This window comes from Trichechus manatus, unplaced genomic scaffold, assembly GCF_000243295.1.
Source record: "Trichechus manatus latirostris isolate Lorelei unplaced genomic scaffold, TriManLat1.0 scaffold00181, whole genome shotgun sequence".
Lineage (NCBI taxonomy): Eukaryota > Metazoa > Chordata > Mammalia > Sirenia > Trichechidae > Trichechus > Trichechus manatus.
In genome coordinates this window covers 33,115-47,499 of record NW_004444117.1, presented here as the reverse complement: position 1 = coordinate 47,499, position 14,385 = coordinate 33,115, and the positions used below count along the sequence as shown (strand labels likewise).

General features: G+C 46.0%; 1 protein-coding gene across 1 annotated transcript in view; it reads left to right on the top strand.

Annotated features, from left to right (window-relative positions):
- The first annotated feature begins 259 nt into the window (after positions 1–259).
- The window catches only part of SH3BP5L (SH3 binding domain protein 5 like), an 18,973-nt gene continuing 4,847 nt past the window's right edge, over positions 260–14,385 (top strand). Inside the window, exons 1-4 of the mRNA XM_004387142.2 lie at positions 260–1,881; positions 8,052–8,114; positions 8,251–8,379; positions 10,589–10,750. Coding sequence (XP_004387199.1) covers positions 1,699–1,881; positions 8,052–8,114; positions 8,251–8,379; positions 10,589–10,750 — 537 coding nt within the window. The 5' untranslated portion in view covers positions 260–1,698. The remainder of the gene's footprint in view (positions 1,882–8,051; positions 8,115–8,250; positions 8,380–10,588; positions 10,751–14,385) is intronic.

The window sequence follows — 14,385 nt, the reverse complement described above, 5'->3', positions numbered from 1 at the left end:
ATGTTGACTAAGTTTCCAATTAATATTCACAGTTCAATTAGTTACCTCACTGAAATAACTTTCAGTGTGTGAGGGCCTGGCTCGAGGAGGGGCAGCCTCCGGAGCCCCGGCAATGGCGCTAGCCGGAGGCCTCAAGGAGAGTTTACTTATCGGAGCTTACTAGGAGTCTCGCTGACTTCACTAGGGTGAGAAACGTCACTTCTAGAAAACAACCTTGCATCCCAACACGAGAGAGTAGGCATCCCCAGCCTCTCTCCGGGGCTGTAGCCAGTTTTCCTTGGCAAAGTCAGAAGTTACTTTGCAGCTGCCGGGAGCCTCAAACTCCGTAAGACAATATGGCAACATTCGCTATACGGCTATTATTCAATTTCTGTTTTATTTCTAGCACTTCCCTACCCACCGGGGACTCTCAAATTTCATCATTCCCCCTATTTTTTCTCATCACAACGCGCTCATTTTAGAAATTTCTTTCTAGGCTTAGTTGCGGATGGAATCGAGGTAACTTTGCCGGATCGGAAACTGTGGGGCACCATTTTGTACGGAAACCGGAGGCTGGGCAGTGGCGACTGTTGGGGAATCCAGACAAGGCCGTGTTTACTGCAGAGAGTAGGGGGGAGGGGCGAGTGGACAGGAGGAGGTTGTTAAATGATGATGTATTTCCGTTTCCTCTCGGCCCTGTCGTAGTTGATTGGACCAGCTTGTTGCAGGGAGGGAGGGGTAAGATTGTTTGTAGCTGAAGAGCTCTTACCACGGAAAGATAACTGAGGTAAGGTTTTGAAGGGTGGCTTTTGCGCCTAGCTGTCAGAATCGACTCGACGGCAGTGGGTTTGGTTTTTGGGTTTTGTGTAGGATGGCTGGGGGGCAGGGCCGTTGGGATTGATTGAGAATTGGAGACGGGAGGCTCAGACTGTCCGGAGGGTTGGAGCGATGAGAGGAGGTGGGGCGGGGCCAGGGGTTTACAAGGTGAATTGCAAAGAGGGGCGTGGATACAGTGGGATGGGCCGAAGAGAATGGGGATGGAGGAGAGGGTGGGAGCACGGCGGGAAGTGTAGAAGGCGCTTGTGGGGGAGGGGGGAGGGCAGGGGAAATAGCTGGACCTAAAGTCCTTGAGGGATGAGGAAAGAAGTTGAGATGGGGCTGGTTGGCATACGGAGGTATGGAGGAAGGAGAGTGGAGTCCCTGAAAGGCTGAGTGAGGGGTTGAAAGTAGCTGGTGGCCGAGGTTCTGATGCTGGCGTGACCATATACTTGGCCTTTGTTTCCCCTACTGCTCCCCAGAGACGCTCATCTAGCTGCCTCTACTCGGGCCTAGCCTTCACTCTCCAGCTGCTACCACATCCTGGAGGCGCCTGCCTCCGCCCTCCCGAATGGTGCTCCTCCTCGTAGGCCTCGGCCCAGGATCCGGACCCCCCTTGCCCCCTGCCTTGGAGCTGTTGCTCCGGATCTCTCCTGGCGGACTCATCCTGGGGAGGGAAGGACTTTTGTCCAGACAAGGCCATCTCTGTAGGAACCCCACTGGCAGTTTGAATCTCAACCTCTAACCAAGTGTGAGGTTCTTCCTGTGACCCCTTTTTCTGCCTTTTGACAAGAGAAACCTTTCTCCCTTGCCGTCCAGAGCCCAAGAAGCCCCAAGCTGGGGCCCTGGTCCCAGCATGTCAGTCCTCTCTTGTGCATAGGGCTCTGCCCTCTACCAGTCAGCATGGCTGAGCTCAGGCAGGTTCCAGGCGGGCGGGAAACCCCACAGGGGGAGCTGCGGCCTGAGATTGTTGAAGATGAAGTCCCTAGGAACCCAGTTGAAGAGGAGCCTGGAGGAGGCAGAAGCAACAGCAGTGAGACCAAATTGTCCCCAAGAGAGGAGGAAGAACTGGATCCTAGAATACAGGTGAGAAGACTGAGTGAGGGGAGAGACAGGGAGCCCAGAATCCAAGCCCTGTCAGATGAATGAGGGGTTAGACTTCCTCTCTCTCTGCACTGGGACAGGAAAGGAAAAACAAGTTTGTCAACAAATCATTGCAGTGTAGTGTGACAAGTGCCAAAAGAGTTGTATGGCTGAAGTGCTGATGGGAGTGCAAACAAAGTCCCGGCCTGAGTGCCTGGGGTATGCTGCTGAAGGCTTCCCTGAAGAAGCAAAGCAACACATCGGCAGCACATCCAGGGAGGTGCGTTTAGGTCAGTGGGGGAATAAATGTCCACCTTAGAACCGTTGTTCTCCTTTCCAGATAAGCAGAGGGGGCTGTTCCCTCAGAGATGCTGTGCTAGTGGGATATGAGAGGAGATGTTTGAGACTGGGAGGCAGTTTTGATGCTGAGTGATCAAATCTTTCCCTCTGCTATCGTCTCATCAGTGCCTCCCAGAGACTTTTACATCTGTAAAGGATGAGTCCTTTCAGGTCTTAATAAAGGTGGCAACAAGTTTTGTCCTGTTAGGAAATCCCATGTGTTCCAGAGATCTGTAACAGTCATGGTCTGTCCTTAATACTATACTTTTTTGACTGTCAAGGTGCTGTGTGGGTATACAAAGGAATGAAAGAGCTGGGTTACTGCCTGAGAGTGTTCACAGTCTAATTGGTAGGGCAGGCAGATCTTTGTGAAAGAGACCAAGGAGCAGTGGTGAGGAGGAGGTGCATTGTATGGAAGAGGTGCACAGCTAAGGCTGGGATGCAGTGTTCTGGGGCCTTGGCCTGGAAGGGCTCCCTGGGAAAGCTGGTTGGGCAGATGAGGGCCAGGCTGCTCCTAAGAGTTGGGGGTCTGAGTCTGCCATTTGGTCCAGTAACATCTCCAAGATTCTAATGTGGAAATGACTAATCCCTTTGTGTAGGTGAGCAAGAACATCTCAGGCTGTGGATTCCTGGGTTTCTCTGTCAACAGACCTTTATTGGAGAACTCCAGCAAGTGAAGAAGAAATCAGAGCTGGTCCTGGCATCATCCCTGCCCTTTTGGTGGGAGTTCCCAGGATATGTGTGGGGGAGCTCCTCCTGAACTGTGTCTGCATTTATAATGGAGCTGTGGCGATCCTTTTCTTTCTGGCATGAGTCAGTAATTTATTTCTGCTGTGCCTCGTAGGCATTGCATTGAGAACAACTCAGTTTCTCCTGCTGATTCTACAGATTTGTCATCCACTGCGGAAACAAGTTGTAGTGAAAACAGCCGTGGGCTGAGATTCAGGCAACCTCCAGCTCCATGATTTGTGATTTTTAAAGCGACTTACATAATTTCTCTGAGCCTCAGTTTCCTCATCTATGTAAAGGATTGGCTAAGCTAATTTGCCTGACACCTTCAAGATGTGTGCTGACATGGATCCTATGATTCTTTCAGGAAATCTTTTGCTTGTTCTTTGGTGCAAGTTTGTAGGTAGCACTTTGGGAATGAAACCCCTGTCTGTTCCTTGGGGAAGAGGACTGTGTAACTCCTTCATGCCCCTCCCTGCAATATTCCTTGCCCTGCCCCAGAGGAAGGAATCCTCTCTTTTTCCAGTGCCCCACAGGTGAAAGTAGTAGTATTAAAAGCCACTCTGGTGTAGCGCTGTCCAATAAGGCAGCCGTTATTCGCATGTAGCTACTTAAATAAAAATCAATTAAAATGAAATGAAGTACAAAATGCAGATCCTCTGATGTTGTATCAGCAGTGCAGAAATAGAACATTTTGTCATCACAAACAGTTCTGTTGGACGAGCTCTTTGAGGGTTAGAGTATACTGAGAATGCATAAGATTGACTTTTCTCTAGTGAGCTTGTAGTGTTACTGGTGCAAGAGGGGTAGATCAGACCCTCTCACTTGCCAAACTGGATAGTACATTGTAAAACGTTATGGGTTGCAGTAAGGAGAAAAGGTCTTGTAGTGGCCTCCCTCATTTAATGACATTTGGATGGCTATGCCAGAGCTCCAATCTCAGCAGGAATTTAGCAGTCATCTTGCTATGGTCACCTGCCCTTCTTGCCATGTGGGAGAGGGAGCCTGGTGTGAGGGGCAGTCTTCATGCCAAGCAGCATTTAGCTCTTCTGGGTTTGAGCCCCTTTTCTGGATAAGAAGAATATTGGCTTGTATGTTTTTTGAGGTCCTTTTTAGTGTTTACAGTACCCAAGGCCGTGTTGCCTTGATAATGTGTTTCATCACTTTAAGTGGGTGTTCATTTTTTTGTATTCTGAATGCATATAGTAGGTCTCCACCCACAGATCCATCAGAACTCCCCAGAGAGCTCTAAAAACACTCATTCTCGAGCTGCTCCCAGACATGGATTCTCTTGGTCTGAGTGGCACATGAAGTGATTCTAACATGCAGCCAGGGCTAATCTACCAGACTAAGGATATCCCAAAGGCCGGGACCCTGCTCTTGTGCTTCCTGAAGCTCTTAGGAGAGGTTGCCTTTAGGGTGAGGCTCTTTCTGAAGTGGGAATATGGTTCCTTGGCAAGCAGGCAACCCTGTACCCACATTGTCTGGGGGGATCTCTCTGGAAGTTGGAAGAAAGCAAGCTGGCAGCTGACCTGGAGTGGGCGCTGCATCCAGGGAAGGCCACTGACTGTGTCCCCTGTGTCATGATCTCAGGACAGTTCTCTGAAGTCTCCAGGTTGATCTCGGCTTTCTGAGAGGGTTCCAGAGGAGGGAAGGAAGGAAGGAGAGTGGATCCTGTGTTTACTGTGACTTTCTTTGATTACCCAGCCCCTTTGTGATGGGCACATTTTTTTCTTAGACACACTGATACACTCAGATTATTGTCTAGTCTTCCTCGCAGCTTCTATGTTCTCATCCAGAAGTGCAGCGTTGAGACCCACAGGACAGTCTTACTTCCTTCATTTCCATGTTCTTGGGTCATGCACCACCTTCCCCCCACCTACTGACAATCAGTTTGAATCCTTTGATCTTCTTTACTAGGTGGGGTAGAAGCATTTGTAGCTTTAGCACCCAAGCATTTGGCTCAGTGACCTGGCATCCTGGGGATGCACCTTGTGTGTTCTGGGAAGGTCACCCCTCCTGGCTGCTGGCTCAATGATGGATGATGTGTGCTGACTCACAGTTCCAGTTCACCGAGCGACAGAAGTCTCTGGGGGAGCTGGCCAAGTGGAATATACCACCCAGCCTTGCCCTGGGTCTGCTTCAGTCTGGCTGTCTCTGCCCCTGCCATCCCTACAGGCCCCTCCCAGTCTACTCTCCAGTCATTTCCTTGTCTTGTTAGAAAGAACTTTGTGACTCTGAGGGGCAGACCTACTAACTTTCCTGGAAGTTAATTTTTATATCATCAAAAGGCTTTTTAATTGCTTTGAGGTGCAATGGGGGTGCAAGTCTCATATAAAAAGACGATACCTACTCCAACCCATTGCCAATAGCAAGAGCCCTTCAAGTCATTTTTTCTGTGGGGATGGCTTATGCTGAGCCATTCATTCCTCTGATGAATTTGTCAGCCTTGGGAGTCAGGGAATGGGAGCAGTTTGAGCCGTGGAACAGAGTGGAGATCCAATCTTGGACCTTGGTTTGCCCACATCAACATTCCAGCATGGCCTCTTCACTTGCCTTGACTCCCTTCCTTACCCCTCCTCTGCCAGTGTTTATTGCATTTCTGAGCTGATCCATTTCCCACCAGTGCTGCAGTTTTCATAGGTGACATCACTCCTTGTCTTCTCGAAGGAGTCCATCAGGGCCATCCTTAGTCCCAAGAGAGTAGTAGCACAGTGGCAGAAAAGTGAGATCAGAGGTCAGGTCCTGAATCTAGACCCAACTTCTGTTACTAATTACCTTCTGTGCCTTGGGCAAATCACCCATTGTTTTTCATCTGTGAAATGCAAATGGTTGAGAAAGAGATTCTTCAGGAGGGGCTGCTGAAAGGACAGAGTCGCTTCTCCTCCTAGATAGTCTGAAACTCCCTTTGGATCAAGTTGAGTCACAGGAAGCTGGGCATTTGCTTGGCATCATGTTGCCTCTCACCCTGACAAGGGAATTGTCTTTTCTGAGGGCCCTGTGGAGTGATCCCATCAGCTGATGGTGACGGTCCTTCTTAGGAACCCATACCTATCGTGGTCGAGTTGATTCTGACTCATAGCGACCTTATAGGACAGAGTAGAACTGCCCCATAGGGTTTCCAAGGAGCGACTGGTGGATTTGAACTGCCGACCTTTTTTTGGTTAGTAGCCGAGCTCTTAACCGTTTTGCCACCAGGGCTCCTCCTTAGAAACAGTACTGTACAATTCGAAGTTCTGTTCCTCGGGGTGGTGTTGGTGCTGCTACCCAGGGCCTCCTTGAGGACTCTCTGAATAGTGTCTGCTGCCTTTGAGTCCAGAGTGGTTGTGCCTCTCCTGAAAACTTGTTTTTTTTCTTATGGACACTGAGTTGTGTGATGAATCATATTGCCATCATGCCTCAACTTCTAAACCAGTGTGGTCCAGTAAGGGAGCCATGTACCACATGTGGCTGCTGATTACTCGAAACATGGCTGGTCCAAGTTGAGATGTGCTGTAAGGGTCAAATGCACACTGGATTTCAAAGACTTAGTTCAGAAAAGAAATGCAAAAGATGTAGTTAATAATTTTTTGTGTTGATTACATGTTGAAATAATATTTTGATTATATTGGGTTATATGAAATATATTAGAGTTTCACCTTGTTTTTACTTTTTTAAATGCTGCTACTAGAAAATTTAAAATTCCATATGTTAAAAAAAAAAAAATCCACATGTGACTTGCACTGTAATTCTTCTGAACAGCTTTGTTCTAGAAAGTTTAGAGCCAGATTAATGGCTGTCCCAAAGCAGGGTCTACATTGTTGTGGCGGGCACAGTTGGTTCCATTTTATGTTTCCACCTTTGTTTCATTCCTCCACAGTGACTAATGTGTATGTCTTGGTTCCCATATTCTTACTTGCTAACTCAAATCTTTCCAGTATCAAAACAAAAAAACCCATTGCTGTCGAGTTGATTCCAACTCTTGGGACCCTATAGGACAAAGTAGAGCTGGTCCATTGGGTTTCCAAGGAGCAGCTGGTGGATTTGAACTGCCGACCTTTTGGTTAGCAGCCAAACACTTAACCACTGCACCACCAGGGCCCCTCCAGCATCAGGGAGAGGTATAAAAATAGAACGATTAATGAGGAATTATACTTCCTGGTCTGACCACCTCATGAAATTGTTGAGAGTGCCCATTGAGGTTGTCATATCACCAGCCAAATGAGTGAGAGGTGATTGTGTTGTCTCTGAGGAGTGCAGATCATGTGTAGGTGTTGGTCAGCATGCATACCCTGTGCTGGGTCCTGCCGGCAAACTTGATGGCACCAGGCTCTGAAGTTCTCCCTGCTGCCGTGGGGAAAAGACCTGATGTCCCCTCCCCCGTGCCCCAGCCACAGTGGTCTTCTCACCTGCCAACCTTTCTGCCTGGAGCACCTGCTCCCTCTTTGGTTCCCCAGTCCCCTCCCCTTCCCTGGTGCTTTTCTGTACATCCATCTAGGTTTCTGGCCTGGGAGCAAGTTTTCCGGGCATCCCACCTTGGCCTTCTGCTGCCAGGTAGGTGACCCTGCTGCCCTCTCTCATACCCATGCACAGCCCTCCAGGGCTCCTCGCACTACTGAGCACCTGTTGGTTATGTCATTCATGTTGCTGAGCTGTGATAAATGCCTAGCAGACATGTGCTGAGTGAGTGGGCCATGCCCTGGCCTGGAAGTCGTGCTGTCTGGGACAGAGACCTTTAGCTCCAAGGCCGCTCTCCTGGTTGGTGTGCTTGGAGGTAGTGTAGTTTGATGCGGAGAGTGGGGGCTTCTCTGCTACTTCATTGTGTGCATAAGGGAGCTACCTTCCTGAACCTTAGCTTCCTCGTCTTTAAAAAGAGGATTTTAACATTTAGTACAAATGTAGAGTTATGAGGATGACACGAGACTGGGTATGAGGTCTCTGACAAGGAGGTATTCAACACATACTGTACTCCTCATTTCTCCTCTTGCCTTTCCTGTGTCTCTCTCCTCCCCTTCCTCTGGTAGGGGTAGGGGCTTTCTCTCTGTGCTTAGCTCTCCTACCCCTGCACAGTCATGGGGAGGCTGTGTCCTTCCTGACTTCTGTAACTCTCTGCCTCTCTGTGACAGGAGGAGCTGGAACATCTGAACCAGGCCAGCGAGGAGATCAACCAGGTGGAGCTACAGCTGGATGTGAGTGTCTCTCCTTTTTCTCCCATCCTTGGGTTGGTCTTTCTCCCTCCATGTATGATAGATACAGTGGCAGGGGAAAGGGACCAGGACCCACGCACGTGCCTTCCCTCTGCCCATGTCTGTCTCTCTTTGCCAGGAGGCCCGGACCACCTATCGAAGGATCCTGCAGGAATCAGCGAGGAAGCTCAACACGCAGGGCTCCCACTTGGGGAGCTGCATTGAGAAGGCCCGGCCCTACTATGAGGCACGTAGGCTGGCTAAGGAGGTACGGCTTGGCTGACTGCTTTCAGGGAGGGTAGGGGTGCACACAGAGCAGGGCCCTAGACTCCTCTCTCTGCATGGAGGTGAGATGGAACCCTAGACTGGAGGGCAGAGTGCTATGTCCGACCCAGCTTTGGGCCGGACAAGCTTTGTGCTGGATGAGCTCTGTGATCTGAGGAGATTCTTTTACCACTGTGGTATTTGAGCTCATCCTCTATGGAATGGCAGGGGTTGGGTGTGGAAGGGTTTGGTTCAGCCAGGTGATGTTTGTAATGCATCTTCTGTGTGTGAGGAACCAAGCTTTGATGATGCATCAGATACTGCCAGCTCCAACATTCTGTGATTCTCATTTTTTCCCCGTTTCTTCTCTCTTTCTTGCTTCTCTTCCCTTTGGTTCACATCTCTCTTTTCTGCATCTTTTCTTTGTTCTCTCCCATTCCTTCACCCCCTCCCCCTACTTCTTTTTCTTATGTAAGTAATGTGTGTTCATCATCGGAAGACCATAATGAAAGCAAGATACGACTAAAATCACCTCAAATCCTACCATGCCCAGATAACCACTTTTTAAAAAACATTTTGGTACATATTCTGCCAAAATGGGATTAAACAATATATGCTTCTCTGTTCCTTTATTTTATTTAGCATGATGATGTGGTTCCATGTCAATAAATATACACCCATGCCATCATTTTTATTAATTGTGGTAAATCTATGTATAACAAAACATCTTCCATGTCTACATTTTTTATATGTACAATTCAGTCATATTAATTATGTTCAGCATATTGTGTAACTATCACCACTACCTGTTTCCAATTTTTTTAAATTACCTTTAACAGAAACTCAGTGTCCCATAAGCAATAACTTCCCCCTTGCTCCTCCCACTAGGCCCTAGTAACCGCAGATGAACTTTGGTCTGTATGCGTTTGCCTATGCTAGATATTTCATATAAGTGGGGTCATACAATATTTGTCCTTTTGTGATGGACTTATTTCACTCAGCATAATGCTTTTAAGGGTCATCTATGTTGGAGCACGTATTAGGACTTCATTTCTTTTTACAGATGAGTAATATTCCATTGCATGGATATACCACATTCATCTGTTGATAGACATTTGGCATGCCATCATTTTTAAGGACTGCTTAAGATATTCTTGTATTGTTGTTAGCTGTCGACTTGGCCACTACTTATGGCGATCCCACGCACAATGGAACAAAATGCTGCCCAGTCCTGTGCTATCCCCACGATTAGTAGTGGATTGGACTGTTGTGAACTGTAGGGTTTTCGTTGACTAATTTTCAGAAGTAGATTGTCAGGCCTTTCTTCCTAGTTTTTTTCAGACCGGAAGTTCTGCTGGAACCTGTTCAGCATAATACCAACCTGCAAGCCTCCACTGATGGAGGGGTGGTGGCTGTACCTGAGGTGCATTGGCTGAAACTCAAACCTGGGTCTCCTGCATGGAAAGCAAGAATTCTACCACTGAGCCATCAATTCCCCACTTTAAAAAAAAAACAAAAACAGTTGCTGTTGAGTCAACTCCAACTCATGGCAGCCCCATGTGTGTCAAAGTAGAACTGTGCTTCATAGGGTTTTCGATGTCTGATTTTTTGGAAGTAGATTGCCAGGTCTTTCTTCCAAGGCGCCTCTGGGTAGACTCAAACCACCAACCTTTTGGTTAGCAGTCAAATGCTTAACTGATTGCACCACCCAGGAATGCCTCCTTATATTACACTTCCTGTAATTCCTTTAGCCAATTCTCTGTAATTGAAAACTTAGGAATGTTTTCCATGTTTTGCTTGGTTAAGCATGCTGTGATGTATGTCTCTGAGCACTTGTCTGATTACTTCCTTAAGCTAATTCCCTGGATTTGAAATTGCTGGTTCCAGGGGGTGGACTTTTCCTAAGACTTGATCCATGTTGCTAACTACCTTCAGAGAGAGTGGTGCTGGGCTTCCTTTGTTCTCCCTAGCCAGCAGCCTTTGAGAGTGCTGGCTTTTACATACACACCCTCCACTGGCATTTTCATTCTTTTCAGTCTTTGTTTCTTCTTGCTGTCTCTATTCTTAAAAAGATTCTTTATAGAATGTTGCTTCCTTGGCATTGGTCTTTAGTGTAGTTTGGGAAGTGAAGCCTATGGCTTCCTTTCATCCTAGAGCTCTGGGCTGTGGGGTCCCCTCAGGGGTCTGTGATCCTGATAGTCCTCTTCCCCCAGGCCCAGCAGGAGACCCAGAAGGCTGCACTACGGTACGAGCGGGCCGTGAGCATGCACAACGCTGCGCGGGAGATGGTGTTTGTAGCTGAACAGGGCGTGATGGCTGACAAGAACCGGCTGGACCCCACATGGCAGGAGATGCTGAACCACGCCACCTGCAAGGTGAGCTGGGCGGCTGCCCCCAGGTTCCCTTCTGCTGTTTCTGCTGACTCCTTTGCTTCCCCTTCATCACTGCTTTTTCTCCTTGCTCTTGTGCTGCAGCCTTTCTTCAACTTTGATTCTGTCTCTGGCAAAACCTGTTCTCATTCTCTGTCCTATTTGGCCTCCAGTGCTTCCCATATTGCATTTTCCTCTAACTTAGAACGTCTTTTCTAGCTCTTCTCAAACCTTGCCTCCAGGTGTGGGACTAACCACAAACATCCATCCCTACCAGATGCTCCTGATTCAGCACTGGTGTTTCGTTATGTTTAGCTGTGACCACTCACTGACTGGTTTTAGAACCCTTTCCTGCCTTTGAACTCTGCCATATTCTTTTATTTATTTATTTATTTTTAAATTTTGGTGAAAATATACACACTAAAACACTCATCAGCACAACTTCCACATTTACAATTCTATGACAGTGATTACATTTTTCATGTTGTGCCACCATTCTTGCATCCTTTCCAAAATACTCCACCGCCATAAACATAAACCCAGTGCCCCCCAAACAAAAACTCCTTTTCCCCCTCCCTCCCACTTCTGATAACCATTAATAATCTTTGGTTTTTATCTATTTGCTTGTCTCAATCATACAGTGTATATCTGTTTGTAACTGACTGACTTTGCTTAGCTTAATGTTTTTAAGATTCATCCATATTGTGGCATACATCAGAACTTCATTTCTGTTTATGGCTGAATAGTATTCCATTGTATGTGTGTACCACATTTTGTTTATTCATTCACCTGTTGATGGGTATTTAGGTTGTTTCTACCTTGTGGCTATTGTGAAAAGTGCTACAGTGAACATTGATGTACAGATTTCTGTTTGGTTTCCTGCCTTCATGGCTTCTGGTTGTATACCTAGGATTAGGATTGCTGGGTCGTATGGTTGTTCTGTGTTCACCTTTTTGAGGAACTTTTGTCAAACTGTTCTCCACAATGGCTGTACCATTTTATATTCCTACCAGCAGTGGATAAAGGTTTCAGTTTCTCCCCAACCTCGGCAACACTTGTTTTTGTTTTTTTTTTGATCGTTGCCATTCTAATGGGAGTGAGGTAATATCTCATTGTGGTTTTGATATGCATCTCCGTAATGGCTAATAGCTGAGGAGCCCTGGTGGCACAGTGGTTAAGTGCTTGGCTGCTGAGAGGTCGGTGCTTTGAACCCACCAGCAGCTCTGTGGGAGGAAAGAACTGGCGATCTGCTCCTGTAAAGATTATAGCCTAGGTAGTAAGTGGCCATCTAAGATGCAACAATTGGTCCCAACCCACCTGGAGTAAACAAGAATGAAGGATACCAGGAAAGTGTTAGCCCAAGAGACAGAAGGGGCCACATAAACTAGAGACTTCATCAGTCTGAGACCAGAAGAACTAGATGGTGCCCGGATACCACCAATGACTGCCCTGACAGGGAACACAACAGAGTGTTGTGGAGCAGGAGAAAAGTGGAGTGCAGAACTCAAATTCTAGTAAAAAGACCAGACTTAATGGTTTGATAGAAACTGTAGGGACCCTGGCAGACATGGCACCCAGACACTCTTTTAGCCCGAAACTATAACCATTCCCAAGGCCAACTCTTCTGACAAAGATTAGATTGGACTATAGGACATAAAATGATACTCGTGAAGAGTGTGCTCAAGTAGATACATTAGACTAAATGGGCAGCTCCTGTCCAGAGGTGAGATGAGAAGGCAGAGAGGGTCAGGAGCTGGTTGAATGGACACGGGAAATCCGGGGTGGAAAGGAAGAGTGTGCTGTGACAGTATAGGGAGAGCAACTATGGTCACATAACAATGTATGTAAGAATTTTTGTATGAGAGACTGAATTGTAAACTTTCACTTAAAGCACAACAACAACAACAACAAAAAAGGTTACAGCCTAGGAAACCCTGTGAGGCAGTTCTCTGTCCTGTAGGGTCACTATGAGCCAGAATTGACTCAACGATACACCACAACAACAATGGCTAATGTTGTTGAGCATCTTTCCATGTGTTTATTGATCATTTGAGTATCCTCTTTGGTGATCTGTGTTGAAGTCTTTTGCCCATTTTTGGATTGGGTTGTTTATTTTTCTGTTGTTAAGTGGTAGAAGTTTTATATATATTTGGACATGAGGCCCTTATTTGATGTATGGTTCCCGAAAATTTTCTCCCCATCTATAGATTGTCTTTTCACTTTGTTGATAAAGTCCTTTGATATACAAAAGTATTTAATTTTTATGAGGTCTCATTTAGTCTTCTGCTGTTCAAGCTTTTGTTATCATATCTGATAATCTATAGCTAAACACTAGGTCCCACATCCTCCCCTCTACATTTTCTACTAAGAATTTATGGTTTTGGTTTTCATATTTAGGTCCTTGATCCATTTTGAATTGGTCTTATGTATGGTGTGAGGCATGGATCCTGATACACTCTTCTGTGTGTGGAAATCCAATTTTCCCAGCACCATTTATTGAAGAGATTCTTCCTTCCCCATTGACTGAACTTACATAGTGCCCTTGTCGAAAATCAGTTGACCCTAGATGTATGGATTTATTTCTGGACTTTTAAGTACTATTTCATTGGTCTGTATGTCTATTATCATACCAGTACTTAAACAAACAAACAAACAAAAACAAACCCATCACCATAGAGTTGATTCCAACTCATAGCAACCCTGTAGGACAGAGTAGAACGGCCCTATGGGGTTTCCAAGGAGCGGCTAAGCTCTTAACCACTGTGCCACCAGTACTAGGCTGTTTTAATTACTGTAGCTTTGTAGTATATTTTGAAATCAGGAAATGTGATTCTTCCTACTTTAGTCTTCTTCAAGATTGCTTTAGCTATTCGGGATCTCTTGCTGTTCCATTTAAATTTGGAGATTATCTTTTCCATTTCTGCAAAGAAGGCTGTTGGAATTTTGGTGGGGGATTGCACTGAATCTATAGATTGCTTGAGTAGTATTGACATCTTTTACTAAGCCTTCCAATCCATGAACATGAAATGTCCTTCCATTTATTTAGGTTTTCTTTAATTTCTTTTAGTAATTTAGTAATGTTTTATAATTTTCTTTGTACAGGCCTTTCACCTTCCTGGTTAAATTTATTTCTAGGTACTTTATTCTTTTAGATGCTATTGTAAATGATAACTTTTCCTTAATTTTCTTTTTCCCTTGCTCATTGCTGGGGAAACCCGACTGATTTTTGCCTCGGCCTTATACCCTGTCACTTTGCTGAATTCATTTATTAGTTCTAATAGCTTCTTATAGAATCTTTGGGGTTTTCTATGTATAGGATCATGTCATCTGCTAAAAGGGATAGTTTTACTTCCTCCTTCTCGATTTGAATACCTTCTATTTATTTATTTGTTTCTGGCCCATCTACAGTATTGAATGGAGTGGTGAGAGTGGTCATCCTTGTCTTATTCTTGATCTTAGTGAGAAAGCTCTCAGTCTTTCTCTATTGAGTATGATGTTAGCCATGGGCCTTGATTTTTATTTTTTTTTATTTTTTTATTGTATTTCAGGTGAAGGCTTACAGAACAAATAGTTTCTCATGAAACAGTAGTACACATGTTGTTTTATGACATTGGTTAACAACCCCACAACATATCAACCCT